The sequence below is a fragment of the Lithobates pipiens genome, unplaced genomic scaffold, assembly GCF_037356315.1.
Source record: "Lithobates pipiens isolate NorthernLeopardFrog02 unplaced genomic scaffold, aLitPip1_a1.2 Scaffold_3, whole genome shotgun sequence".
Lineage (NCBI taxonomy): Eukaryota > Metazoa > Chordata > Amphibia > Anura > Ranidae > Lithobates > Lithobates pipiens.
In genome coordinates, this window is record NW_027507790.1 from 204,184,187 (window position 1) to 204,211,456 (window position 27,270).

General features: G+C 45.5%; 2 protein-coding genes across 2 annotated transcripts in view; one reads left to right on the plus strand and one right to left on the minus strand.

Annotated features, from left to right (window-relative positions):
• The window catches only part of MTREX (Mtr4 exosome RNA helicase), a 124,548-nt gene extending 122,265 nt beyond the window's left edge, over positions 1–2,283 (minus strand). Inside the window, exon 1 of the mRNA XM_077462719.1 lies at positions 2,044–2,283. Within this exon, the coding sequence (XP_077318845.1) occupies positions 2,044–2,141 (98 nt within the window). The 5' untranslated portion in view covers positions 2,142–2,283. The remainder of the gene's footprint in view (positions 1–2,043) is intronic.
• A 6,582-nt stretch (positions 2,284–8,865) lies between these two features.
• Positions 8,866–27,270, plus strand: part of DHX29 (DExH-box helicase 29) — a 78,132-nt gene continuing 59,727 nt past the window's right edge. Inside the window, exons 1-6 of the mRNA XM_077462722.1 lie at positions 8,866–9,005; positions 15,164–15,376; positions 19,450–19,523; positions 22,972–23,085; positions 26,696–26,825; positions 26,919–27,052. Coding sequence (XP_077318848.1) covers positions 15,193–15,376; positions 19,450–19,523; positions 22,972–23,085; positions 26,696–26,825; positions 26,919–27,052 — 636 coding nt within the window. The 5' untranslated portion in view covers positions 8,866–9,005; positions 15,164–15,192. The remainder of the gene's footprint in view (positions 9,006–15,163; positions 15,377–19,449; positions 19,524–22,971; positions 23,086–26,695; positions 26,826–26,918; positions 27,053–27,270) is intronic.

The following is a 27,270-nucleotide window of genomic DNA, read 5'->3' on the forward strand; positions in this document are numbered from 1 at the left end:
AGACAGGACCCCATCCATCCCCCCCCGCTTAGACAGGACCCCATCCATCCCCCCCCCCGCTTAGACAGGACCCCATCCATCCCCCCCCCGCTTAGACAGGACCCCATCCACCCCCCCCCCCCCCCGCTTAGACAGGACCCCATCCATCCCCCCCCCGCTTAGACAGGACCCCATTCCATCCCCCCCCGCTTAGACAGGACCCCATCCACCCCCCCCCCCCGCTTAGACAGGACCCCATCCACCCCCCCCCCCCGCTTAGACAGGACCCCATCCATCCCCCCCCGCTTAGACAGGACCCCATCCATCCCCCCCCGCTTAGACAGGACCCCATCCATCCCCCCCCCCCCCGCTTAGACAGGACCCCATCCATCCCCCCCCCGCTTAGACAGGACCCCATCCATCCCCCCCCCGCTTAGACAGGACCCCATCCACCCCCCCCCCCCGCTTAGACAGGACCCCATCCATCCCCCCCCCCCCGCTTAGACAGGACCCCATCCATCCCCCCCCCGCTTAGACAGGACCCCATCCATCCCCCCCGCTTAGACAGGACCCCATCCATCCCCCCCCCGCTTAGACAGGACCCCATCCACCCCCCCCGCTTAGACAGGACCCCATCCACCCCCCCCGCTTAGACAGGACCCCATCCACCCCCCCCGCTTAGACAGGACCCCATCCACCCCCCCCCTGCTTAGACAGGACCCCATCCACCCCCCCCCCCGCTTAGACAGGACCCCATCCATCCCCCCCCGCTTAGACAGGACCCCATCCATCCCCCCCCGCTTAGACAGGACCCCATCCATCCCCCCCCGCTTAGACAGGACCCCATCCATCCCCCCCGCTTAGACAGGACCCCATCCACCCCCCCCGCTTAGACAGGACCCCATCCATCCCCCCCCGCTTAGACAGGACCCCATCCATCCCCCCCCCGCTTAGACAGGACCCCATCCATCCCCCCCCCGCTTAGACAGGACCCCATCCATCCCCCCCCGCTTAGACAGGACCCCATCCATCTCCCCCCCCGCTTAGACAGGACCCCATCCATCCCCCTCCCCCGCTTAGACAGGACCCCATCCATCCCCCCCCCCGCTTAGACAGGACCCCATCCATCCCCCCCCCCGCTTAGACAGGACCCCATCCATCCCCCCCCGCTTAGACAGGACCCCATCCATCCCCCCCCGCTTAGACACAGGACCCCATCCATCCCCCCCCCGCTTAGACAGGACCCCACCCATCCCCCCCCCCGCTTAGACAGGACCCCACCCATCCCCCCCCCGCTTAGACGGGACCCCACCCATCCCCCCCCCCGCTTAGACGGGACCCCACCCATCCCCCCCCCCCGCTTAGACGGGACCCCACCCATCCCCCCGCTTAGACGGGACCCCATCCATCCCCCCGCTTAGACGGGACCCCATACATCCCCCCGCTTAGACGGGACCCCATCCATCCCCCCGCTTAGACGGGACCCCATCCATCCCCCCGCTTAGATGGGACCCCATCCATCCCCCCGCTTAGATGGGACCCCATCTCCCCCCCCCCCCAGACGGGTCCCAATCTCCTCAAGCCGCACAATTAAATAGTCAAGAATCGTTATTGAGTATTTCACGATTCTTTCTATGTAAAGATTTCTCTCTGCTCTTCTGAAGCCCCAGCCTTCAAAAGAAAGGAAGAGAATAAAATAGTGGTTGTTGCAATATTTTATATCACACTGTATTTACACAGCGATCAATCAAATGCAATTTTTGTGAAAAAAAATTACTTGACCCATTTTTTTTATTTTGTACATACTGTGAAAGATTTTACGTCATGAGAATCATGATCTCTTTATTCTAAACAAAAATAAAAATCATGATTTTAATTTTGGCCAGAATTGTGCAGCTCTACTATCCCCCCCCCCCCCCCCCCATAAAGGACCCCATCTGTCCCCCCCCTCATCTCCTCGCCCTTAGACGGGACCCCATCTCCCTACATCTGCTCACTCTTTGAAGGGCCCCTATTCCCCCTCCTCTCACCCTGTGCCGTGTCCCCATCCCCCCATCTCCTCACCCTCTAGCGGTGGTAGGGCCGGGTAGTGCCGTTTTGCTGCCCGCCGGAGTCTCCTCATCGATCATACAGAACAAATCATCACTGAAGGCGTCCGCCATCCCCGCGCACCTCTCCGAACACACAACGTCTTTCAAACCAGCGTAGGCCCCAACACCAACCGCAGGACGCCGCACACCCGCTCACACGTTAACGGAGGACGCACTGCGATGACGTGCGCGACTCCGAGAGCTGTAATGTTCCCCTCACAGAGCTTCTCAAAGGAGGCAAAGCGTTCAACATCAGCTGGCTGAGAATTTGTCCTCGAAATAGGTCCCACACCGCCATCTTCCCGAAGACCCACAATTGTGTAAGTAAAGGTTTTGTCCCAGAGAAAATGGCGGCTAGACTGGACTCCGGAACTTTTTTTTAGCCCGCGCTCTAGTGTTCAGTGTGTATGGAGATGTCACATGGAGCTGGGGGGACCATGACGTATCGCTGTGTGTCTGAGATGGGAACGATGTGTGTATGGTGAGTGATTCAAGGGGGTCCCTCGAAAGGCACATAATGGTAACAGACAGGGAAGGGGGAGATCACTCAGGATTTATAATGCCTCCATATACTCCATGACAGATCGGAGGGGATCATGAGATCTTCCCAATCCTTATATGCGGTGGCTGCATTAGTCTTATTGTTTCCTTTATGTTCACCAGGTGATCCGGTCAGTTACACAATTCCTGTCTTAAGGTGTCTCCATTCTGGATGGAGGAGCAATGGAGACACCTCTGGACAGCAGCATTGTGTTGTGGGGGGAGGGGAGTGTTGGATGTACTGGCAGATTTCCATGGAGTTGACCACCAAATTAAAGTGGAACTCTGACTCACACTGTTAACTACCTCATCTCTTTGGGCATACTTAGTACATCCCGAGCATGGAGGGTGAAGCCCCAGCACATGTCATGCGGGAGCTTGTGCTGGTTTAGTTCATCTGGCTGTAAAGTGATGTGGGTGGCTGTATAGTGGGCACCTCCTCCCCCGCGGGCACTCATGCTCTTTCTGGGAGCCCAGAACCACATCAGAGGGCTTCAGGATGATAAGCAGGTGGAGATGAAGGAACATCCATTCCTCGATCTCCTCTGCAGTGACTAAATCCAAAAGCAACAATCATTTTGACACTTCTGGTTTCAGATCTGTCATTCCCTGGCTGTCAGGGAAGCAGCTAACCCAGCACCATCTGTGTTTGGTTAGCTGCTTTGGAGGGCAGGGGGGACACTGAGGTCTAATAGAGCCCCCAAATGTCTCCATGAGACCCCCAAATGTCTCCATGAGACCCCTTTCACACTGGGGTGCTGAGCGTTAGTGGTAAAGCGCTGCTTGTTTTAGCACTTTACCACTGTTTAAGCAGCGCTTTTCAGCTGTGTAAAGCGCTCCCAAACCACCCCAAAGATGCTGCTTGTAGGACTTTCCTAACGCCCTGCAATCACACCGCTCCAGTGGGAAAAGTCACACTGAAATTAAAGGGAGGCGGATTACAGGCACCATTTCTAGTGCTAAAACGTCTGAAAACTGCCTCAGTGTGAAAGGGGTCCCAAGACTACCTGTCACCTGCCCAGTGCTATCACATGAGGGTTTGTTAAAGTGGAGTTCTGCTAAAAAATAGAAGTCAGCAGCTACAAATACTGCAGCTGCTGACTTTTAATAATTGGACACTTACCTGTCCAGGGAGCTTGCAATGTGGAGGAATGAAGCCCCGCTTGTCTTCCCCTCCTCTCCGTGGCGCCAGCATTGTCACTGTGGGCATACACTGCGCATGTGTGAGCTGCGCCGAGACTGGACAGGCAATCATCTGCGACCTGTGATGTGTCCCAGATGATTGCTGAGAGGGAGGGGGGGAGAGGTGAACTGACTTCCGGCACCGGAGTGCCCCGGGAAGAAGTGGGAGCTGGATCCCTCTAAGGGTTTCCGTCCCCCCCCCCCAAAAAAAAGGACATGCCAAATGTGGCCTGTCAGGGGGTCACCTTCCCTTAAAGCGGAAGTTCCATTTGTGGGTGGAACTCCGCTTAAAGCCCCTGTGATAGCAATAAAGTTAAAAAAAAATTAAAAATGTATAATAAAATTCATTCCAAAAAATATATATTAAAGTGGAACTTTACCCATAACAACTTGATAATAAAATAATGTTCTTTTAGCAAGGAACATACATTTCACATTAATAATTCTGCTACCAAAATGAACGTGTGCTGTAAATTGCCTCCACCATTCCTCCTGTTTCTTCTTGCTGGAGGTTGCTATTTTGCTGAAGCCCAGAGCCTCTGTAAAGCCCCATACACACGTTACGAAAGTCGGAAGTAAAATTTCATCCGACGAACGGTCTGCCGATTTTGGGATCGTTAGTACCGTGCTTTCAACAGGCGATTCCAATTTTTCGGATGATAAAAGATGGATGTGCAGACTATAAACTTTTAAACATACGTGAACACAACGTCTGATTTTCTGATAATTTGTATGTTTTTTGTCCGAAAAAAATCGTAAGAGCAAGACTACGCATGCTCAGGAACGAAAGAATACATACAAAACTATTCAACACATTACCTCACTTCTGACATTGTATTCTGTCGTACGAACATTTTCATATGGTGAGTAACCTCTTCACCTTCGACATGAGACTAGCATGCCACAAAAAACAGACGAACGGTCGTCCGAAAATCTGATTGTGTGTACATGTCATAAAGTGGAACTAAATCCGTTGATTTTAGGCCTCTTGTACACTGCAGCTTGAAAAAGCTCAGTACAGCTTTTTTATTTACTGAGCTAAAATACAGCCCATTAATTGTAATGTGCCTATGCACACAGGCGTGTAAACAAGCGCCGTGTATTCTTCAGTAAAAAAAAAAAAAAAAAAGTACTTTTTTTGGCCAGTTCTTTATGCCTAATGCAAGCAAATGCACACAAATTTGCGCAAATGCCCATTTACACATTGTGCTGAATTAGAACACGAGAATACGTTATATATATATATATATATATATATATATATATATATATATATATATATATATATATATATATATATATATATATATATATATATATAAAATATGTATTCACAATAATGTGCATAAATACACGCAGATGCATACAAAAAAAAGAGTCTGAAAAGTAGATGCTCAAACAGGAGTATTATGTGCAAGAGGCCTCACGGTTTCAAAAAGTTGCTACATTTCTGGAATGCCGGGATTACTAACTGTCACATTTGATCAAATGGCTGGAGTTATAACTGATCACATGTGCAGCACCATGGCAGTTGCAGATCAAACAGAAGCAGCTTCCTTGGCTGTAAAGTATAGGAGGGTTTAATTATGCTTTAACCACTTTCAGACCGGACCATTTTGCTGGTAAATGACCAGAGGTCTTTTTACAATTTGGCACTGCGCTGCTTTAACTGGTAATTGCGCGGTCATGCAATGTTGTACCCAAACAAAATTTGCGTCCTTTTCTTCCCACAAATAGAGCTTTCTTTTGATGGTATTTGATTGCCTCTGCGATTTATATTTTTTGCGATATAAACGTAAAAAGACCGAAAATTTTGAAAAAAAAATGATATTTTCTACTTTTTGTTATTAGAAAAATCCAATAAACTCAATTTTAGTCATACATTTAGGCCAAAATGTATTCAGCCACATGTCTTTGGTAAAAAAAAAAAGTCAATAATTGTATATTCATTGGTTTGCGCAAAAGTTGTCACATCTACAAACTAAGGTACGTTTTCTGGAATTTACGCAGCTTTTAGTTTACGACTGCCTATCTCATTTCTTGAGGTGCTAAAATGGCAGGGCAGTACAAAACCCCCCCAAATGACCCCATTTTGGAAAGTAGACACCCTAAGGAAATTGATAAGTGGCATGTTGAGCCCATTGAATATTTTATTTTTATTTATTTTTTTTACACAAAGTTGTCACTAAATGATATATTGCTCACACATGCTATGGGCATATGTGAAATGACACCCCAAAATAAATTCTGCTGCTTCTCCTGAGTACGGGGATACCACATATGTGGGACTTTTTGGGAGCCTAGCCACGTACGGGGCCCCGAAAACCAAGCACCGCCTTCAGGCTTTCTAAGGGCGTAAATTTTTGATTTCACTTCTCACTACCTATTACAGTTTTGAAGGCCATAAAATGCCAAGATGGCACAAAACCCCCACAAATGACCCCATTTTGGAAAGTAGACACCCCTAAATTTAGGGGTACACTAGTGAGACTAGGTAATAAATGGCGGGTGCCCTGAAACTATAAAAAAATAACTAACCAACCAGCGTCACCTGTAACAGTTATATGGTGATCACTGGTGAAAGGGTTAACTAGGGGGAAATCAGGGGGCTTTATGCGGTAGTATATGGGGGTCCCTGGCGCTATAAAAAGCTGCGACGAACCTAAATACCTACCTGCCTAACTAGCGTCACCTGTGACACTAATACAGCGATCAGAAAAACGATCGCTTATTAGGCTGGGTTCACACTGGAGCGATGCGGGAACGCCACAAATCCGCGGCGGGTTCCCGCATCACATGCCTCCCGGCGGCAGTTCACACTGCCCTATGCGAACTGCTGGGAGTGTCAGTGAAATGTTAATGACACCCCCAGATCAGTTCGCATATCGCAGTGCGATCTGCAAACTCGGATCGCATGGTGTGAACACCCATGCGATCCGATTCTGCTGCGGACCAAAAAAAGGGTCCCGTGCGAGTTTGCGGCGGGTGCGACACGAATTCAGCCATACTATCTGTATGGCTGAACTCGAATCGCACAGAGATCGGATGTGATTTGCACTGCAGTGCGGTGCGAATCACATTCGTTCTCATAAACTGCTGCAATGTGAACCCAGCCTTAGTGACACTGGCGACGGGGGGTGATCACGGGGTTAAACCTTTATTGGGGGGGTTAGGGGGGTACATTAGAACTAAAGGGGGCTAACCCTAACTGCCCTAACAGTTATTACAGTCACAAATGACACCAATGCAAAAAAAAAAAAAAATGACATTGGTGTCACTGTGACTGGGGGGCAGGGGTAATTGGGGGGGTGATCGTGGGGGGGTGTGAGTGTGCCTGGCATGTTCTACTGTGTAGTGTCGTGTTGGTGCAACTCACCGATCCTCTCTCCTCGGTGTCGGAACGAAAAATACCGACACGGAGGAGAGATTACATCACTTCCTCTCCTGTGTTTACATTACAGGAGAGGAAGTGATGTCACGGAGCATTTTCATTCGTCGGGAGCGATCGCGAGGGGGAGGCCATGAATGAATGGCCTTCCCCTCGTCCGGGATCGCTCCCGAACGAATATCGACCGCCGCAGGCACCGGACGGGAGCCCGATCGGGCCCCCGACCCGCGGGCAGGCAAGGACGTACATGTAAGCCCTTATGCCTGCCCGTGCCATTCTGTCGACGTACATCGTCGTGCGGCAGTCGGGAAGTGGTTAAGGATGTCAGCAGATCGGCCTCTACACATTCATCAGTGTCTAATAATGGAGAGCAACTGAGCATGTGCAGAGCAGGGTGAGACAGTGTATTACTGTGTTTTAACCACTTGCTGACCGCCGCACACAGATGTACGTCGGCAGAATGACACAGGCAGGCAAATGGGCGTACCTGTACGTCCGTTTGAATTTTCCGCCTATTGGGCATATGCCCGCGGGTCCCATGAACTCGATTTTCACCGGTGGCCCACAACAGCGGGGGGGAAAGACAGAACGGGGAGATGCCTATGTAAACAAGGCATTTCCCTGTTCTACCTAGCAACATGACAGAGATCCACTGCTCCTAGTCATCGGGAGCAGTGATCTCTGTCATGTTGTAGTGAGCCCATCCCCCCTATAGTTAGAACACCTCCCTAAGGACACACTTAACGCCCTGATCGCTCACCTAGTGTTTAACCCCTTCTCTTCCAGTGTAATTTACAGTAATCAGTGCCTATTTGTAGCTCTGATCGAAAGTAATAGAAATAAATAGATAGGTGTAAGGTGAGGTGATAGATGATTTTTTTTCTCTTACACCTATCTATTTATTTCTATTACTTTTGTGTATTATTCATCAGAATCAGCGGCATTCCGGGTACTTTTTCACTATTTTTTGAAAATAGTCCATTTATGAGACATTATTGCTGAGAACATTCCGGATATTTGTGCATGACCCATTTTTTTTATTTTGTACATACTGTGAAAGATTTTACGTCATGAGAATCATGATCTCTTTATTCTAAACAAAAATAAAAATCATGATTTTAATTTTGGCCAGAATTGTGCAGCTCTACTATCCCCCCCCCCCCCCCCCCCCCCCCCCCATAAAGGACCCCATCTGTCCCCCCCCTCATCTCCTCGCCCTTAGACGGGACCCCATCTCCCTACATCTGCTCACTCTTTGAAGGGCCCCTATTCCCCCTCCTCTCACCCTGTGCCGTGTCCCCATCCCCCCATCTCCTCACCCTCTAGCGGTGGTAGGGCCGGGTAGTGCCGTTTTGCTGCCCGCCGGAGTCTCCTCATCGATCATACAGAACAAATCATCACTGAAGGCGTCCGCCATCCCCGCGCACCTCTCCGAACACACAACGTCTTTCAAACCAGCGTAGGCCCCAACACCAACCGCAGGACGCCGCACACCCGCTCACACGTTAACGGAGGACGCACTGCGATGACGTGCGCGACTCCGAGAGCTGTAATGTTCCCCTCACAGAGCTTCTCAAAGGAGGCAAAGCGTTCAACATCAGCTGGCTGAGAATTTGTCCTCGAAATAGGTCCCACACCGCCATCTTCCCGAAGACCCACAATTGTGTAAGTAAAGGTTTTGTCCCAGAGAAAATGGCGGCTAGACTGGACTCCGGAACTTTTTTTTAGCCCGCGCTCTAGTGTTCAGTGTGTATGGAGATGTCACATGGAGCTGGGGGGACCATGACGTATCGCTGTGTGTCTGAGATGGGAACGATGTGTGTATGGTGAGTGATTCAAGGGGGTCCCTCGAAAGGCACATAATGGTAACAGACAGGGAAGGGGGAGATCACTCAGGATTTATAATGCCTCCATATACTCCATGACAGATCGGAGGGGATCATGAGATCTTCCCAATCCTTATATGCGGTGGCTGCATTAGTCTTATTGTTTCCTTTATGTTCACCAGGTGATCCGGTCAGTTACACAATTCCTGTCTTAAGGTGTCTCCATTCTGGATGGAGGAGCAATGGAGACACCTCTGGACAGCAGCATTGTGTTGTGGGGGGAGGGGAGTGTTGGATGTACTGGCAGATTTCCATGGAGTTGACCACCAAATTAAAGTGGAACTCTGACTCACACTGTTAACTACCTCATCTCTTTGGGCATACTTAGTACATCCCGAGCATGGAGGGTGAAGCCCCAGCACATGTCATGCGGGAGCTTGTGCTGGTTTAGTTCATCTGGCTGTAAAGTGATGTGGGTGGCTGTATAGTGGGCACCTCCTCCCCCGCGGGCACTCATGCTCTTTCTGGGAGCCCAGAACCACATCAGAGGGCTTCAGGATGATAAGCAGGTGGAGATGAAGGAACATCCATTCCTCGATCTCCTCTGCAGTGACTAAATCCAAAAGCAACAATCATTTTGACACTTCTGGTTTCAGATCTGTCATTCCCTGGCTGTCAGGGAAGCAGCTAACCCAGCACCATCTGTGTTTGGTTAGCTGCTTTGGAGGGCAGGGGGGACACTGAGGTCTAATAGAGCCCCCAAATGTCTCCATGAGACCCCCAAATGTCTCCATGAGACCCCTTTCACACTGGGGTGCTGAGCGTTAGTGGTAAAGCGCTGCTTGTTTTAGCACTTTACCACTGTTTAAGCAGCGCTTTTCAGCTGTGTAAAGCGCTCCCAAACCACCCCAAAGATGCTGCTTGTAGGACTTTCCTAACGCCCTGCAATCACACCGCTCCAGTGGGAAAAGTCACACTGAAATTAAAGGGAGGCGGATTACAGGCACCATTTCTAGTGCTAAAACGTCTGAAAACTGCCTCAGTGTGAAAGGGGTCCCAAGACTACCTGTCACCTGCCCAGTGCTATCACATGAGGGTTTGTTAAAGTGGAGTTCTGCTAAAAAATAGAAGTCAGCAGCTACAAATACTGCAGCTGCTGACTTTTAATAATTGGACACTTACCTGTCCAGGGAGCTTGCAATGTGGAGGAATGAAGCCCCGCTTGTCTTCCCCTCCTCTCCGTGGCGCCAGCATTGTCACTGTGGGCATACACTGCGCATGTGTGAGCTGCGCCGAGACTGGACAGGCAATCATCTGCGACCTGTGATGTGTCCCAGATGATTGCTGAGAGGGAGGGGGGGAGAGGTGAACTGACTTCCGGCACCGGAGTGCCCCGGGAAGAAGTGGGAGCTGGATCCCTCTAAGGGTTTCCGTCCCCCCCCCCCAAAAAAAAGGACATGCCAAATGTGGCCTGTCAGGGGGTCACCTTCCCTTAAAGCGGAAGTTCCATTTGTGGGTGGAACTCCGCTTAAAGCCCCTGTGATAGCAATAAAGTTAAAAAAAAATTAAAAATGTATAATAAAATTCATTCCAAAAAATATATATTAAAGTGGAACTTTACCCATAACAACTTGATAATAAAATAATGTTCTTTTAGCAAGGAACATACATTTCACATTAATAATTCTGCTACCAAAATGAACGTGTGCTGTAAATTGCCTCCACCATTCCTCCTGTTTCTTCTTGCTGGAGGTTGCTATTTTGCTGAAGCCCAGAGCCTCTGTAAAGCCCCATACACACGTTACGAAAGTCGGAAGTAAAATTTCATCCGACGAACGGTCTGCCGATTTTGGGATCGTTAGTACCGTGCTTTCAACAGGCGATTCCAATTTTTCGGATGATAAAAGATGGATGTGCAGACTATAAACTTTTAAACATACGTGAACACAACGTCTGATTTTCTGATAATTTGTATGTTTTTTGTCCGAAAAAAATCGTAAGAGCAAGACTACGCATGCTCAGGAACGAAAGAATACATACAAAACTATTCAACACATTACCTCACTTCTGACATTGTATTCTGTCGTACGAACATTTTCATATGGTGAGTAACCTCTTCACCTTCGACATGAGACTAGCATGCCACAAAAAACAGACGAACGGTCGTCCGAAAATCTGATTGTGTGTACATGTCATAAAGTGGAACTAAATCCGTTGATTTTAGGCCTCTTGTACACTGCAGCTTGAAAAAGCTCAGTACAGCTTTTTTATTTACTGAGCTAAAATACAGCCCATTAATTGTAATGTGCCTATGCACACAGGCGTGTAAACAAGCGCCGTGTATTCTTCAGTAAAAAAAAAAAAAAAAAAGTACTTTTTTTGGCCAGTTCTTTATGCCTAATGCAAGCAAATGCACACAAATTTGCGCAAATGCCCATTTACACATTGTGCTGAATTAGAACACGAGAATACGTTATATATATATATATATATATATATATATATATATATATATATATATATATATATATATATATATATATATATATATATATATATATAAAATATGTATTCACAATAATGTGCATAAATACACGCAGATGCATACAAAAAAAAGAGTCTGAAAAGTAGATGCTCAAACAGGAGTATTATGTGCAAGAGGCCTCACGGTTTCAAAAAGTTGCTACATTTCTGGAATGCCGGGATTACTAACTGTCACATTTGATCAAATGGCTGGAGTTATAACTGATCACATGTGCAGCACCATGGCAGTTGCAGATCAAACAGAAGCAGCTTCCTTGGCTGTAAAGTATAGGAGGGTTTAATTATGCTTTAACCACTTTCAGACCGGACCATTTTGCTGGTAAATGACCAGAGGTCTTTTTACAATTTGGCACTGCGCTGCTTTAACTGGTAATTGCGCGGTCATGCAATGTTGTACCCAAACAAAATTTGCGTCCTTTTCTTCCCACAAATAGAGCTTTCTTTTGATGGTATTTGATTGCCTCTGCGATTTATATTTTTTGCGATATAAACGTAAAAAGACCGAAAATTTTGAAAAAAAAATGATATTTTCTACTTTTTGTTATTAGAAAAATCCAATAAACTCAATTTTAGTCATACATTTAGGCCAAAATGTATTCAGCCACATGTCTTTGGTAAAAAAAAAAAGTCAATAATTGTATATTCATTGGTTTGCGCAAAAGTTGTCACATCTACAAACTAAGGTACGTTTTCTGGAATTTACGCAGCTTTTAGTTTACGACTGCCTATCTCATTTCTTGAGGTGCTAAAATGGCAGGGCAGTACAAAACCCCCCCAAATGACCCCATTTTGGAAAGTAGACACCCTAAGGAAATTGATAAGTGGCATGTTGAGCCCATTGAATATTTTATTTTTATTTATTTTTTTTACACAAAGTTGTCACTAAATGATATATTGCTCACACATGCTATGGGCATATGTGAAATGACACCCCAAAATAAATTCTGCTGCTTCTCCTGAGTACGGGGATACCACATATGTGGGACTTTTTGGGAGCCTAGCCACGTACGGGGCCCCGAAAACCAAGCACCGCCTTCAGGCTTTCTAAGGGCGTAAATTTTTGATTTCACTTCTCACTACCTATTACAGTTTTGAAGGCCATAAAATGCCAAGATGGCACAAAACCCCCACAAATGACCCCATTTTGGAAAGTAGACACCCCTAAATTTAGGGGTACACTAGTGAGACTAGGTAATAAATGGCGGGTGCCCTGAAACTATAAAAAAATAACTAACCAACCAGCGTCACCTGTAACAGTTATATGGTGATCACTGGTGAAAGGGTTAACTAGGGGGAAATCAGGGGGCTTTATGCGGTAGTATATGGGGGTCCCTGGCGCTATAAAAAGCTGCGACGAACCTAAATACCTACCTGCCTAACTAGCGTCACCTGTGACACTAATACAGCGATCAGAAAAACGATCGCTTATTAGGCTGGGTTCACACTGGAGCGATGCGGGAACGCCACAAATCCGCGGCGGGTTCCCGCATCACATGCCTCCCGGCGGCAGTTCACACTGCCCTATGCGAACTGCTGGGAGTGTCAGTGAAATGTTAATGACACCCCCAGATCAGTTCGCATATCGCAGTGCGATCTGCAAACTCGGATCGCATGGTGTGAACACCCATGCGATCCGATTCTGCTGCGGACCAAAAAAAGGGTCCCGTGCGAGTTTGCGGCGGGTGCGACACGAATTCAGCCATACTATCTGTATGGCTGAACTCGAATCGCACAGAGATCGGATGTGATTTGCACTGCAGTGCGGTGCGAATCACATTCGTTCTCATAAACTGCTGCAATGTGAACCCAGCCTTAGTGACACTGGCGACGGGGGGTGATCACGGGGTTAAACCTTTATTGGGGGGGTTAGGGGGGTACATTAGAACTAAAGGGGGCTAACCCTAACTGCCCTAACAGTTATTACAGTCACAAATGACACCAATGCAAAAAAAAAAAAAAATGACATTGGTGTCACTGTGACTGGGGGGCAGGGGTAATTGGGGGGGTGATCGTGGGGGGGTGTGAGTGTGCCTGGCATGTTCTACTGTGTAGTGTCGTGTTGGTGCAACTCACCGATCCTCTCTCCTCGGTGTCGGAACGAAAAATACCGACACGGAGGAGAGATTACATCACTTCCTCTCCTGTGTTTACATTACAGGAGAGGAAGTGATGTCACGGAGCATTTTCATTCGTCGGGAGCGATCGCGAGGGGGAGGCCATGAATGAATGGCCTTCCCCTCGTCCGGGATCGCTCCCGAACGAATATCGACCGCCGCAGGCACCGGACGGGAGCCCGATCGGGCCCCCGACCCGCGGGCAGGCAAGGACGTACATGTAAGCCCTTATGCCTGCCCGTGCCATTCTGTCGACGTACATCGTCGTGCGGCAGTCGGGAAGTGGTTAAGGATGTCAGCAGATCGGCCTCTACACATTCATCAGTGTCTAATAATGGAGAGCAACTGAGCATGTGCAGAGCAGGGTGAGACAGTGTATTACTGTGTTTTAACCACTTGCTGACCGCCGCACACAGATGTACGTCGGCAGAATGACACAGGCAGGCAAATGGGCGTACCTGTACGTCCGTTTGAATTTTCCGCCTATTGGGCATATGCCCGCGGGTCCCATGAACTCGATTTTCACCGGTGGCCCACAACAGCGGGGGGGAAAGACAGAACGGGGAGATGCCTATGTAAACAAGGCATTTCCCTGTTCTACCTAGCAACATGACAGAGATCCACTGCTCCTAGTCATCGGGAGCAGTGATCTCTGTCATGTTGTAGTGAGCCCATCCCCCCTATAGTTAGAACACCTCCCTAAGGACACACTTAACGCCCTGATCGCTCACCTAGTGTTTAACCCCTTCTCTTCCAGTGTAATTTACAGTAATCAGTGCCTATTTGTAGCTCTGATCGAAAGTAATAGAAATAAATAGATAGGTGTAAGGTGAGGTGATAGATGATTTTTTTTCTCTTACACCTATCTATTTATTTCTATTACTTTTGTGTATTATTCATCAGAATCAGCGGCATTCCGGGTACTTTTTCACTATTTTTTGAAAATAGTCCATTTATGAGACATTATTGCTGAGAACATTCCGGATATTTGTGCATGAGGCTCAATCAATTAACAAGGAACTTGTAGGTTTTCTGCTGTGTCCCCTGTTTTTTGGATGTTTCCTCAGGATTGACTGGTATATGCTTTTTAATGTAATGTTTGTTATGTCTATTAGATTTGTAACTTGAATATATTTTATTCCAGACAGTGAGACTAGTTCTCTCTTTTTGTCATCGTTTTGAACCTTGATCGTGTCCTGAAGAAGCCTAACGGTGAAGCGCATAAATGCGCAAGGGCTCACTGTACAAACTGTATCATTTTATATGATTTTTAACAATCGTGAACACTGTGTATATATATATATATATATATTATAAAAAATAATTTTTCAATAAATAGTTTTATTTTTCTCTCCACGTCTCCATTGTTTCGATGCCTTTAAAGTCCAATCCATGGTTACTTTTTGAGTACCCCATTTTTCCTCTCTAATTCACGGATGTGGTAATATGAGTGCTCCCTCTCCCCTTTTTTGAATATTTGTTCTTTTTCTCTCTCAATAGACAAAGTATCCTCCTGGAGATCTAGAAAAATGGGTGGAAAAAATAAGAAAGGTCGTCACAGCAATGCTCCTTCTGTCCAGGGAGTGGCTGCCGCAGCAAACAGGTCCAGGGCAGCAGCGGAACCCCGGACTGCTGGGGAGGATTCCGCCAAGAAACAAGCTAGTAAATCTGCGACTGTGTCTTCAGGGGGAAAGGAGCCACGGAATAAGCAAGGTAAAAGACTGGAGCTGTTTTTATATCAGAGCCCAGGAACAGTCTAGCAAACCCATTTTTTATTCAATCTGTTTTTTAAGAATTCAGCATATTTAGCATACTGCATAAAGATCAGCAAAACTTTACAATCATTCCAGCAATTACATTGGTATAGAACAAACATATCAATAGCATCAAAGTAGTATGGATAAGTACAATGTCGTCTCCAATCAACACCACAAAAGGAATCAAGAGAACATAACTGGAAAAGGAGCAAAAAGGAACAATGACATTTCACTTGTCTGATATCTGCGGCTTTTTGCCTCTGCAGCCCTTAACCACTTGCTTACTGGGCACTTAAACCCCCCTCAGTCCCAGACCAATTTTCAGCTTTCAGCGCTGATGCACTTTGAATGACAATTGCGCGGCCATACAACACTGTACCCAAATGAATTTTTTATCATTTTTTTCCCACAAATAGAGCTTTCTTTTGGTGGTATTTAGTTACAGCTCGGAGTTTTATTTTTTGCTAAACAAACAAAAAAAGATGCAAAAAAAAAAAAAAAAAAATCATGTTTTAATAGTTTGTTATAAAATTTTGCAAACGGGTCATTTTTCTCCTTCATTGAAGTGCGCTGATTAGGCGGCACTGATAGGCTGCATTGGTGGGCACTGATGGGCTGCATTGGTGGGCACTGATGGGCTGCATTGGTGGGCACTGATAGGCTGCACTGGTGGGCACTGATAGGCATAGTTAAGGCGGCACTAATAGGCACAGATAAGGCGGCACCGATGGGCACAGATAAGGCGGCACTGATGGGCAAAGATGGGCACAGATAAGATGGCACGGATGGGTGGCACGGATAAGTGGCACGGATGGGTGGCACGGATGGGCACTGATAGGTACCACAGATAGATGGGACTGATGGGCACTGATAGGTGGCACTGATAGGTGGCTCTGATAGGTGGCACTGCTGGGCACTGATGGGCGGCACTGCTGGGCACTGATGGGCGGCACTGCTGGGCACTGATGGGCGGCACTGGGGTGCAGCACCTGAGGCAGATTTTGGGTGGCACTGTGGGTGGCACTGTGGGTGGCACTGCTGGGTGGCACTGTGGGCACTGCTGGGTGGCACTGTGGGCACTGCTGGGTGGCACTGTGGGCACTATGGGCACTGCTGGGTGGCACTGACAGGGGGGCACTTACTTTATTTCAGGATGGCACTGCGGGTGGCAGGTGGGCACTGGCAGGGGGCAGGTGTCCTTTTAAATTGCTGGCCGTGATCGGGACTGATGTCCCGAACACGGCCGCCGGCGATCGGCTTTTTTTTTTTCTCCTCGCGCTGTCAGCGCGAGGAGGAATACTAGCCGATTACCGGCTCCGTTTTATCACATGATCAGCTGTCATTGGCTGACAGCTGATCACGTGATAAGGGGTCAGGATCGACCCCTTACACGGATCGGTGATCAGGCGAGTCTCACGGACTCGCCGATCACAGAGCGCGCCGCGCGCGCCCCTCAGGGGGCGCGCAGGCCGCTCGTAACCGGGACTACGTCAATAGACGTAGTCCCGAAAATGTGGGTCCGCGCTATTGCCGTCATTTTGCAATAGCGCGGATCCCAAGTGGTTAAGCAAGAGACAGACATTCTAAGCCCCCATGTGACATTTTAAAATTGCATGACAAGTCGCACCCTATTTAGCCTATGGAACCGTTCAAACTGCGACTTGTATAGACATCTCTGCATGAAGTCGCACAGATGTGGGTAAAGCACACATAAACTTACCCTGACTGGTGGTTTTGAAATTGTAGCATGATTTCAAAGCTGCATTCAGTGTGAATGGAGTGTACGAAATGCCTCAGGAGGTTGACTGCTTGTATGGTGCAACAATAAAATGAATCCAAAGAGCCCAAGTCTTGTAGAAATCTTTTTATCTGTCTTTCAATCTATATACCAGTTCCCCTACTTCCATGGTACTATAGAAGATACTAGGGACTAAAGCTGACCATACACTGATCAAACATTGTCCAGTTGAGCAGGGACTGGCCAAACTTCAGTCAGTGCGGCTGAATGGGAAAAAACACCCCCCCGTATATATGGCAAGCCTAAAGATGGTAACCCCACATACATGGGTAAAATAATAGCAAATTCTCCCAAAGGGTAATCGCTTCTTGTGTCCCTCACAAGTGTATCAGCTGATTGATAATGTAAATTTCACTTCCTTTTTGGTTCGCTTTGTATTTTGAATAGATTAACGGAGAGTTTAACCCCTGTAAGTTTTTTGTTGTTTTTTGCCACCTGTGTCCCATTCTGGAGTTTTCCCTTCAATTCCTGTCCCATAGCCAAAACAGGAAGTGAGAGGTTATTAGATGTAAACATTCCTTGCAATAACAATACAACATGACAGGTCCTCTTTATGGAGAGATCTGGGGTCTAAAAGACCCCAAATCTCTCCTCTACCTTTAAAGAGGTTGTAAACCTCCCGTGTAAGTTGTACCAATAGGTAAGCCTAGAATAAAGCTTACCTATAGGTGCTGTAAATATCTCCTAAACGTGCGCTGTTTAGGTGATATTTACTGTATACTGCTCCGATTTGTGGCCCCTCGGAGGGCAGACGGGCAAAGATAGATGCAGCTTCCAACGGGGACGATGTTGGCTTCGTTTGCAGGTAAGTGTCACATAATATGCTATTGTGTGATGTATAGTAGCACATTATGCCTTTACTTTACAGGGAGGAAGAATGGAAGAAAAAGCCACCAGGGTTTATTTCCACTTTAAAAGTAAAAGATCAAAAAAAAAAATTCTATATTTTTGATCTTTTGCATAAAAAAAAAGGGGGGGGGGGGGCTTGTTTACATGTGGTCGGAAATGGAAGTGACGTCGCTCCGGTCCTCCTAGGGCATAGAGGTGAGCGGATGCCATCTTGTCTTCACTCATCTCTATGCACAGCCACCACCAGCACCAGATGGGTTACCGGAGGTACCGATTCAGACCTGGGAACTACTTTAAAGCAGCAGGGGGGTGGGGACTGCCGCTGCTTTTAAAAGTGACCCAGAACAAATTCACCGTTCAGCCCAATTTTGTGAGAAAGTCCGGTGCCTTAGGGAAAAATGAATACCGGGGTTATGGCATCTAGCTGCAGCCTCGGTATTTAATGTCAAAGTAATGACATATTTTCCCAGTTGGGCGGTTGACAAGTGGCAAAAGGTTTAAGCAGAGTTTCGGTCTGTAAAAAAATGAATAAATAAATAAATACTGTAGCTGCTGACTTTTAATATAAGGACACTTACCTGTCTAGGGATCCCGCAATGTTGGCATCCCTAGCCAATTCATCAGTTGGCTTCGGGTTCAGGTGCCGGCATCTGTAGTAAGGGAAACAGGAGGTGAAGCCTTGCACTTCCATCGCCTGTTTCTTACTGCGCATGTGCTAGTCACGCTGTGCTTTCTAAATCCTGCTGTCTTCTGGGACCTCTGTGTCTCCCAGAAGGCAGCGAGGGAAATGAGGAGGGGCTAGAAATTACATAGATCGCCGTGTGGCGATCCTACCAGGAAGTAGGAGCAGGTATCTGTCAAAATCAGGTATCTGCTCCCCCCCTTCCCTTCAAAAAGTGAAAAATGTGGCAGTGGAGGGGGGAGGGTGTGAACGAACAGAGCTTCCCCTTTTGGGTGGAGCTTCGCTTTAACCCTAGACAAATATGAAAGACCACAATTAATGCAGCCCTCTATTCAATATTACATTGTTAAATGAATTTTTTAAATTGTTGAAAATATCCATATTGGACATGTTATCAGCCTCTAGGATACAGCTGAACTCAAACTGGGAGGATAGGGGTGACTTCTTCAGTCTTCTGCTGCTTTTTCACTGTCCAGTCAACCGGCTGGAGGTGGAAAGAGGACACCACTCTATTGCTTGCCTTTAAGTTTCATCCGCCTGCCGTACCAATCTTAAGACTGGAAGAAAGAAATGCAAATCCTTTGTTTTATAAAACACCATGCTGTATGTAGCTGTTTGCCTGGAATTTGGCTATAATGTTTATCCTTTATTTCCACACTTTAATATGTTTATGACTTTTCTTTAAACCTTTATTTTTCAGGACCCAAGACGTACAGTTTTGCTGCTACTGGTGATCTGGGAGCTTCAGCGAATCATGATAAATCTGTGCTAAAGGTCAGAACATTTGCTTTGTTAGGGGTTCATTTACACCAGATGCGCTGGGATGCATTTGTGATTCCCAAGGCATGGCAAGCAAAAAAATAGTTTCCTAATGAATGCAATTCACACCAATGCATTGCGTTCTGTTGCATTTCCCCAGTGCTGAAAAAAACATAAGGCATGCACTACTTTTTTTTCAGTGCAACACAATGGGGGTTATTTACGAAAGGCAAATCCACTTTGCACTGCAAGTGCACTTGGAAGTGCAGTTGCTCTAAATCTAAGGGGTAGATCTGAAATGAGTGGAAACTCTGCTGATTTTATCATCCAATCATGTGCAAGCTAAAATGTTGTTTTTTATTTTCCTTGCATATCCCCCTTTGATCTACAACGACTTTACTTCCAAATGCACTTTCAGTGCAAAGTGGATTTTCCTTTAGTAAATAACCCCCCAATGCGTTTAAATGCATGCAAACGTGCACAAACTCATAAACGTAAGGCAAATCAGGACAAACTAAACAAAAACAAATGCAACGCATGTAAAATGTACGCAGAAGCATTACAACAAATTACCAAAACCGCAATGCACATGCATTAACAGATGCGTTGTGTGAATAAGGTCTTATACAGACAGAGTACAAACAAGATGCAACTCCAGGCAAAAAAAAATATTTTTACCCTTTTCCCATGTGAGCTCTGAAGCCCCATACACACTATCAGATTTTCTGCAGATTTTTTTCCTTCAGATTTACCAAAATCATGTAGTGCAAGGGCCTGGCTGATTGCATACAAATTGAAACTCCTAAGGTTTGACCTCATATTATATGGTTTTGGCAAATCTGAGGACAAAAATCAGCAGAAAATCTGATAGTGTGTATGGGGCTTTACATTAGTGAATTTACCTAGAGCTCCTCTCACTTCATGTTGTCTCCCTCCGTTTGTAAGGCTGGGTTCGCACTATTGCTATGTAAGACATTGCATGTGATTTGGTGCACATTGCTGTGCGCATCACATACGATGCCTGTGAGATGCAAATTCAGCCATACAGTTTATATGGCTGAACTTGCATTGCATTCAGACCAGAATGGTGCATGACCCTTTTTTTGGTCCGCACTGGAATCGTATCGCATTGGTGTTCAGACCCATGCGATTCGATTTCTGTCCGATTTAACAGTTCAAAACACGTTTTGTGAACCGATTTAGGGGTGTTATTAACTTTACCTTGACACCCGCAGCGGTTCGCAGAAAGCAGTGTGAACTGCCTGCGAGTCAGATGCGATGTGGAAACCTGCACAGGAATCACACTGGTTCCCGCATCGCACAAGTGTGAACCGATCCCAAGTATGAATCAAATGCCTGTATAGAATGTGTTTTATTCTGTTTCAAATTAAGCTTTTTTCTCATTGTTATTAAAATATTACCCATTTATTATGTTTTGTTGAAATTTAAGCTTTTATAGCAAGCTGTGTTTTTAGGAAATTTATACTCATTCTTCCATATGTTGGTATATGTTCGTCTTTGGTTATATTTAATGTTTAGCATTCCAGGTGTCAGCAGACGGAGGAGAATGTTATCTGGCCGGTCATGGTCTGATGGCAGAATATTTGTAGGTATAAGCTGTGCCATATTGCTGCAGACATCCCCTGTTCAAGCTAATTGTTTGCCAACCACTAACTGTTGATTTCTCTGTAAATGGCGGACTCCTCTCCTCCTTCTGTTAATTAAAATATGCATGCTCAACCTATGCAAACCGGCAGGTTTGTAGAAACATATTCTGCCCACCATGTACTATATGCTAGCTACTTCAGGCAAACTTGTTCTCACCAGGTACCAGGCCCTTCCTAGTGCTCTAATTTTCTATTAGTTATGCTGCACCCTGCCCCCATCCCTAGAGCCATCCCCTGCATAGATCAGATGAAGAGGTCATGATCAGCTGGTAGAAAAACATTGGTACCAAAATCATAGAGAATAGTCAAGCACTGATCAGATGTTCCAACTGGCATCTCCATATTTTTGAGATATGTGATATTAGGAGGCAGAGCATGAGCATAAACCACTTAGTAGATAATTGCAGCTTGCAATGGGTGCACCCGAACAGGCTCATTCCCGAGCTGTGGCTCTGCATGCCCATTCACATACAGAGCCACGACCCCACCCCGCTCCCTCTCTCTCCCTGATGGCTCATTGGATGTAATTTTGATGTGATTGACAGCAGCGGGAGCTAATGTCTCCCACAGCTGAAATAAGCCAACGAGGAAGGAGAGTCTGTGGAGAGCCGAGGCTCTCGTGCACATCAGTGGATTGAGATGAGGCTCAGGTAAGTATTAGAGAAGGTTTTTTTTTTTACCTTCATGATAACTTTTAGAACTACATTAAGGCACTTACAATTTAAAGAGTTCCAGCCTGTAAAAAAATAAATGAAAGTCAGCAGCTACAAATACTGTAGCTGCTGACTTTTAATATAAGGACACTTGCCTGTCCAGGGATCCCTCAATGTTGGCACCCAAAGTTGATCTGTCCATCAGCTCCGGGTGCAGGCACCACTGTTCTGTCAAAATAGCCAATTCATCAAGATCTCCAATTAAGTTACTTCCGGTTACTGTAAACCATCATTAATTGGAGATTTCGATGGCTTACCGTTTTGACACAACACCGGAAGCATGTATCTTCCAGTATATGAAGACTTTGCTGTTTTGACACAACATTGGCAAGCATGTATCTTCCGGTACATGAAGACTTTGCTGTTTTGACACAACAGCGGTTAACGAGGAAATAGTTGTCACCGCCACGGCGTGTACACTGTTGCCGGTATTGTGTCAAAACGGCAAGTCGTCAAATTATCCAATTATTGACGGTTTACAGTAACCGGAACTGATGTATTTGGAGATGCTGATGAATTAGATATTTTGACAGAACACCGGCATCTTCACTAAGGGAAATAGGAAGTGAAGCCTTGCAGGTTCACAGCCTGTTTCCTACTGCATTTCTGAATGGTCCCGCTGTCTTCTGGGACCTTTGTCTCTCCCAGAAGGCAGCGGGGGGCGATGCAAATTTCGTAGATCGCCGCAATAGTTTTCCTTACCCGGTGCTGGGAGCAGGTACCTGATTTTAACAGGTATCAGTTCCCCTCCTCCCTGAAAGGTGCCAAATGTGGCAGTGGAGTGGGGGGAGGAAGCAAACAAGCAGAGCTTCCCCTTTTTGGGTGGAGCTCCACTTTAAGGTTTCTAGCTCACATGGATACATACACATAATAGGGCCAATTTAGACAGATGCCAGTTAACCTACCAGCATATCATAAGTGTGGGAGCAACCTAGAGTACCCAGAAAATAAACATGCAAGCACAGGGAGAACATGCAGATACTGGTTCATAGCTAATGGCAAATATCTACAGTTGGCAGCAGGATGTTCACAATCATATAACTGCAGCGTTGTTCATTTTTATTGATTTCTGTTTATCAACAGGTTGTAATTGATAGTAAATTGGAGAAGAGAATAATTGATTTAATAAACGAGCACAAAAAGCTAAACTCGGGTCAAGGAATGGTGTCCGGAAGGTTGACTTCTAAGAAGTTACAGGTTTGCATTTTGGTTCCTACGCTTTTTATTCACTAGCAATGCTACTTAACAGTGATGCATCTACTTCATTTCATGTAGTAAATGTGAAAGTAATACTGGGCAGCCTGCGGATCAAGGGCACCACACCCCTATAGAAATATTGTAAATATGAAAGGGAAAAAAAAGGGGGGGGGGGGGGTTCAAGCTGCCACAAATAACACGAATATATGATAAAAATATCTAAATTTTTATTACAACATAAGCATTGTAAAAAGTCAACATTTAGCAGTGTTGTTGAATATTAAAAACTATCAAAGGGTATTCATGTGGCTTGATTGAATATGCAGTAACTTCAACTCCATATGTTTTGTAGTAAGGGTGATTAAGAAATAACCAAATCTTTAGTTGCCATCACCACTCCTTGTGAAGTCCACTGCCCTTTGGTCATGAACTCGCCAGATCTCTGAGTGTTTTGTGCCTTGTATTTATGATTCTTTGTTATTTGTGTGCAGTCCCACCAAATACGCAATCCTCCTACAGTTAGAATATATATATCTCGCCTGGGTTACAACACGTCTTAGGAATCGTCCACTAGAAACATATTCTCCTCCCAACGGAGTGTTTCACATATCACATAAGAAAAAACTCATAGTGTGATGCTCTCTTAAAATGTATTATATCCAACAAAGCCCCCCTTCATAAAATGCATGTACAAAATAGCACAGTAAATAAAGCAAAGGTGAACTTATCCTTTAATATTCAACAACACAAAATGTTGTTTTTTTACAATGCTTATGCTGTAATAAAAATATGGATATTTTTATCATATATTTTTTGCTCCTTCTTTTCATGGAGTATTTAACCTAACGAATGCAATACTTAAAGTGTATAGCAAAAATGTTTTTTTTTATTTTTAGTTTTGGATAGAGATGGAAAGGGTTAAAACCCTGTCAGTTTATTTTTTGCTGTCTGTGTCCCCTCCTGGAGATTTCCCTTCACTTCCTGTCCTGGAAACACACCAGGAAATGAGAAGCCTCTCCAAATGAGGTGAATTTTCATGTTAGAAAGGTATCGCCTGTGCACTTGCTCTCAGCAAAAGTTTTACTCCAGCTTTATGTTTTAGGGCAACTCTTAAATTTTAGATTTCCCATTGCTTTCTTTCTCTGTGTGACAAGGTTCACAGGGAAAATAGAGAGGGGGACTAGAAAGAGTTGTAAAAATGTTCTACTTTATCAAAAATTGTATTTATACAAATAGAATAGAACGAAGGGATCTGCCATTGCTTGTGTGTTTTTAAAGTGGTCTTATGGACACTAACTGTTCTATAAGTACATTGGTGATGCTAAGCAGACATTTATGGCAGTCAGCCTGGATAATCTGATAGGGTAATAGGGACTTTAGCAACTAAACTCAGGCTCAGAAATCTTCCTATGCCTCCATCTTGGACCAGTCATGTATGGACCAATATTAAGATGCAAGGCTAAGCACAACTTTGGGTTATCTTTATGGCCGCTGAAGCATAATATGGTGTATGAGCACATTTGCAGGCATCTCTGAGTAAATGTTTGCCACCACTGATGTGCTTTTAGCTTATTAAAAGGTGCAAGCCTTGGGGCTTCACTTCATAGTGATCTGCTGACCTGGAAGAGCATGCAGTCTGCAAAGTCTAGACTGCTATCTTGCATGCTTGTTCTAGGTCATTTACTCAACAGGTAAAGAAGCCAGGAGCAGAATGGCTTCCCTGAACCTACAAAGGCAGTATAGCATCCAACAGCCAGTCAATTTTTAACTGACTGTAGTAATCGGAAATGGATTGGCTGCCATTGATTATTGCACTTTACACATCCTCATTTGCTATGTTAGTCAGTAAGCCTGCTGGATTGCTTTTGTGTAGTTGCCATCCTAATAAATTGGTTTGTCTTCTACAGTGCCTTTTGAAAAAGTATTCACACCCCTTGAAATTTTCCACAGTTTGTCACATGACAACCAAAAACGTAAATGTATTTTATGTGATAGACCAACACAAAGTGGCACATAATTGTGAAGTGGAAGGAAGCTGATAAATGGTTTTCAAACTTTTTTTTAAATAAATATGTGAAAAGTGCGGCATACATTTGTATTCAGCCCCCCTGAGTGAATACTTTGTAGAACCACCTTTTGCTGCAATTACAGCTGCAAGTGTTTTTGGATGTCTCTACCAGCTTTGCACATCCAGAGAGTGACATTTTTGCCCATTCTTCTTTGCAAAATAGCTCAAGCTCTGTCAGATTGGATGGAGAGCATCTGTGTACAGCAATTTTCAAGTCTTACCACAAATTCTCAATTGGAATTAGGTCTGGACTTTTACTGGACCATTATAACACATGAATTTGATCTAAACCATTCCATTGTAGCTCTGGCTGTATGTTTAGGGTTGTTGTCCTGCTGGAAGGTGAACCTCTGCCCCAGTCTTGAGTCTTTTGCAGACTCTAACAGGCTTTCTTCTAAGATTGCCCTGTATTTGGCTCCATCCATCTTCCTATCAACTCTTCCCAGTCCCTGCTGAAGAAAAGCATCCCTACAACATGATGCTGTCACCACCATGTTTCACGGTGGAGATGGTGTGTTCAGAGTGATGTGCAGTGTTAGTTTCCTGCCACACATAGCATTTTGCTTTTAGGCCAAAAAGTTCAATTTTGGTCTCATCTGACCAGAGCACCTTCTTCCACATGTTTGCTGCGTCCCCCACATGGCTTCTCGCAAACTGCAAACAGGACTTCTTATGGCTTTCTTTCAACCATGGCCTTCTTGCCACTCCTCCATAAAGGCCAGATTTGTGGAGTGCATGACTAATAGTTGTCCTGTGGACAGATTCCCTCACCTGAGCTGTGGATCTCTGCAGCTCCTCCAGAGTTACCATGGGCCTCTTGGCTGCTTCTCTGATTAATGCTCTCCTTGCCCGGCCTGTCAGTTTAGGTGGACGACCATGTCTTGGTAGGTTTGCAATTTGTGCCATACTCTTTCCATTTTCACATGATGGATTGAATAGTGCTCCTTGAGATGTTCAAAGCTTGGGATATTTTTTTAAAACCTGACCCTGCTTTAAACTTCTCCACAACTTTATCCCTGACCTGTCTGGTGTGTTCCTTGGCCATCATGATGCTGTTTGTTCACTAAAGTTCTCTAACCAACCTCTGAGAACTTCACAGAACAGCTATATTCATACTGAGATTAAATTACACACAGGTGTACTCTATTTACTACTTGGGTGACTTATGAAGGAAATTGGTTCTACTAGATTTTAGTAGAGTAAATGGGGCTGAATACAAATGCACCCCACACTTTTCAGATGTTTATTTGTAAAAAATGACAGCCATTTATAATTTTCCTTCCACTTCACAATTGTGTGCCACTTTGTGTTGGTCTATCACATACAATTCCAATAAAATACATCTCAAGGGGTGTGAATACTTTTTCAAGGCACTGTATTTTTGTACATCTGCTGTGGTATAAGTACCACAGAGATGTTAATAATCACAGAGAAGCTTGTGGAACTCAGTAGAGATTGATCAAGTGAAAAACATAGTCAATTGCTGTAGTTTATATTCTGACCTTTGTTGATCTTTATATGTTGTATTATACTTCACTACAGGATCTCTATACGGCTTTACAGGAGTTTAATTTTAAAGCAGAACACATAGAAGAAGCCATGACAAACACAATCCTGTATGGCGGAGACTTGCACTCAGCTTTAGACTGGCTCTGCCTGAACTTGCCAGACGGTAAGTATAAAGTAAATATAGACTTTCAGCCAAGGGATCATACTATCATAGAACATGCTATGGAAAGTGGTAATCATGACCTTCCTTCCGCAGGTGCTCTGCCAGAGGGCTTCAGTCAGCAGTTTGTAGAGGAAGAGCAAAAGGTTAGAGCAAAGTTTTGTCCTCCTCCTCACAAACCAGCCAACATTCCCAACTCTGTCAAGTCAGAGGAAGCCCCTGCTGTAAAGGTTAGTGTTAATGCTATAGGCCTAGGCCTGCAACTAGTCATAATACTCAGTTTATGTATACTTGTCTCTTTCCTTGCTCGATCCCCTCTATGTAATCTAGTGTTCATTTTGGCACACAAGTTAAAGGGGACAGTGCTGAGGTAGGGTCTGTGTTGATGGACTTTAGACTAGTGTGGCTGGGCAAATTCAGTGTCCTTTCATATGCATTCAGCATGTAT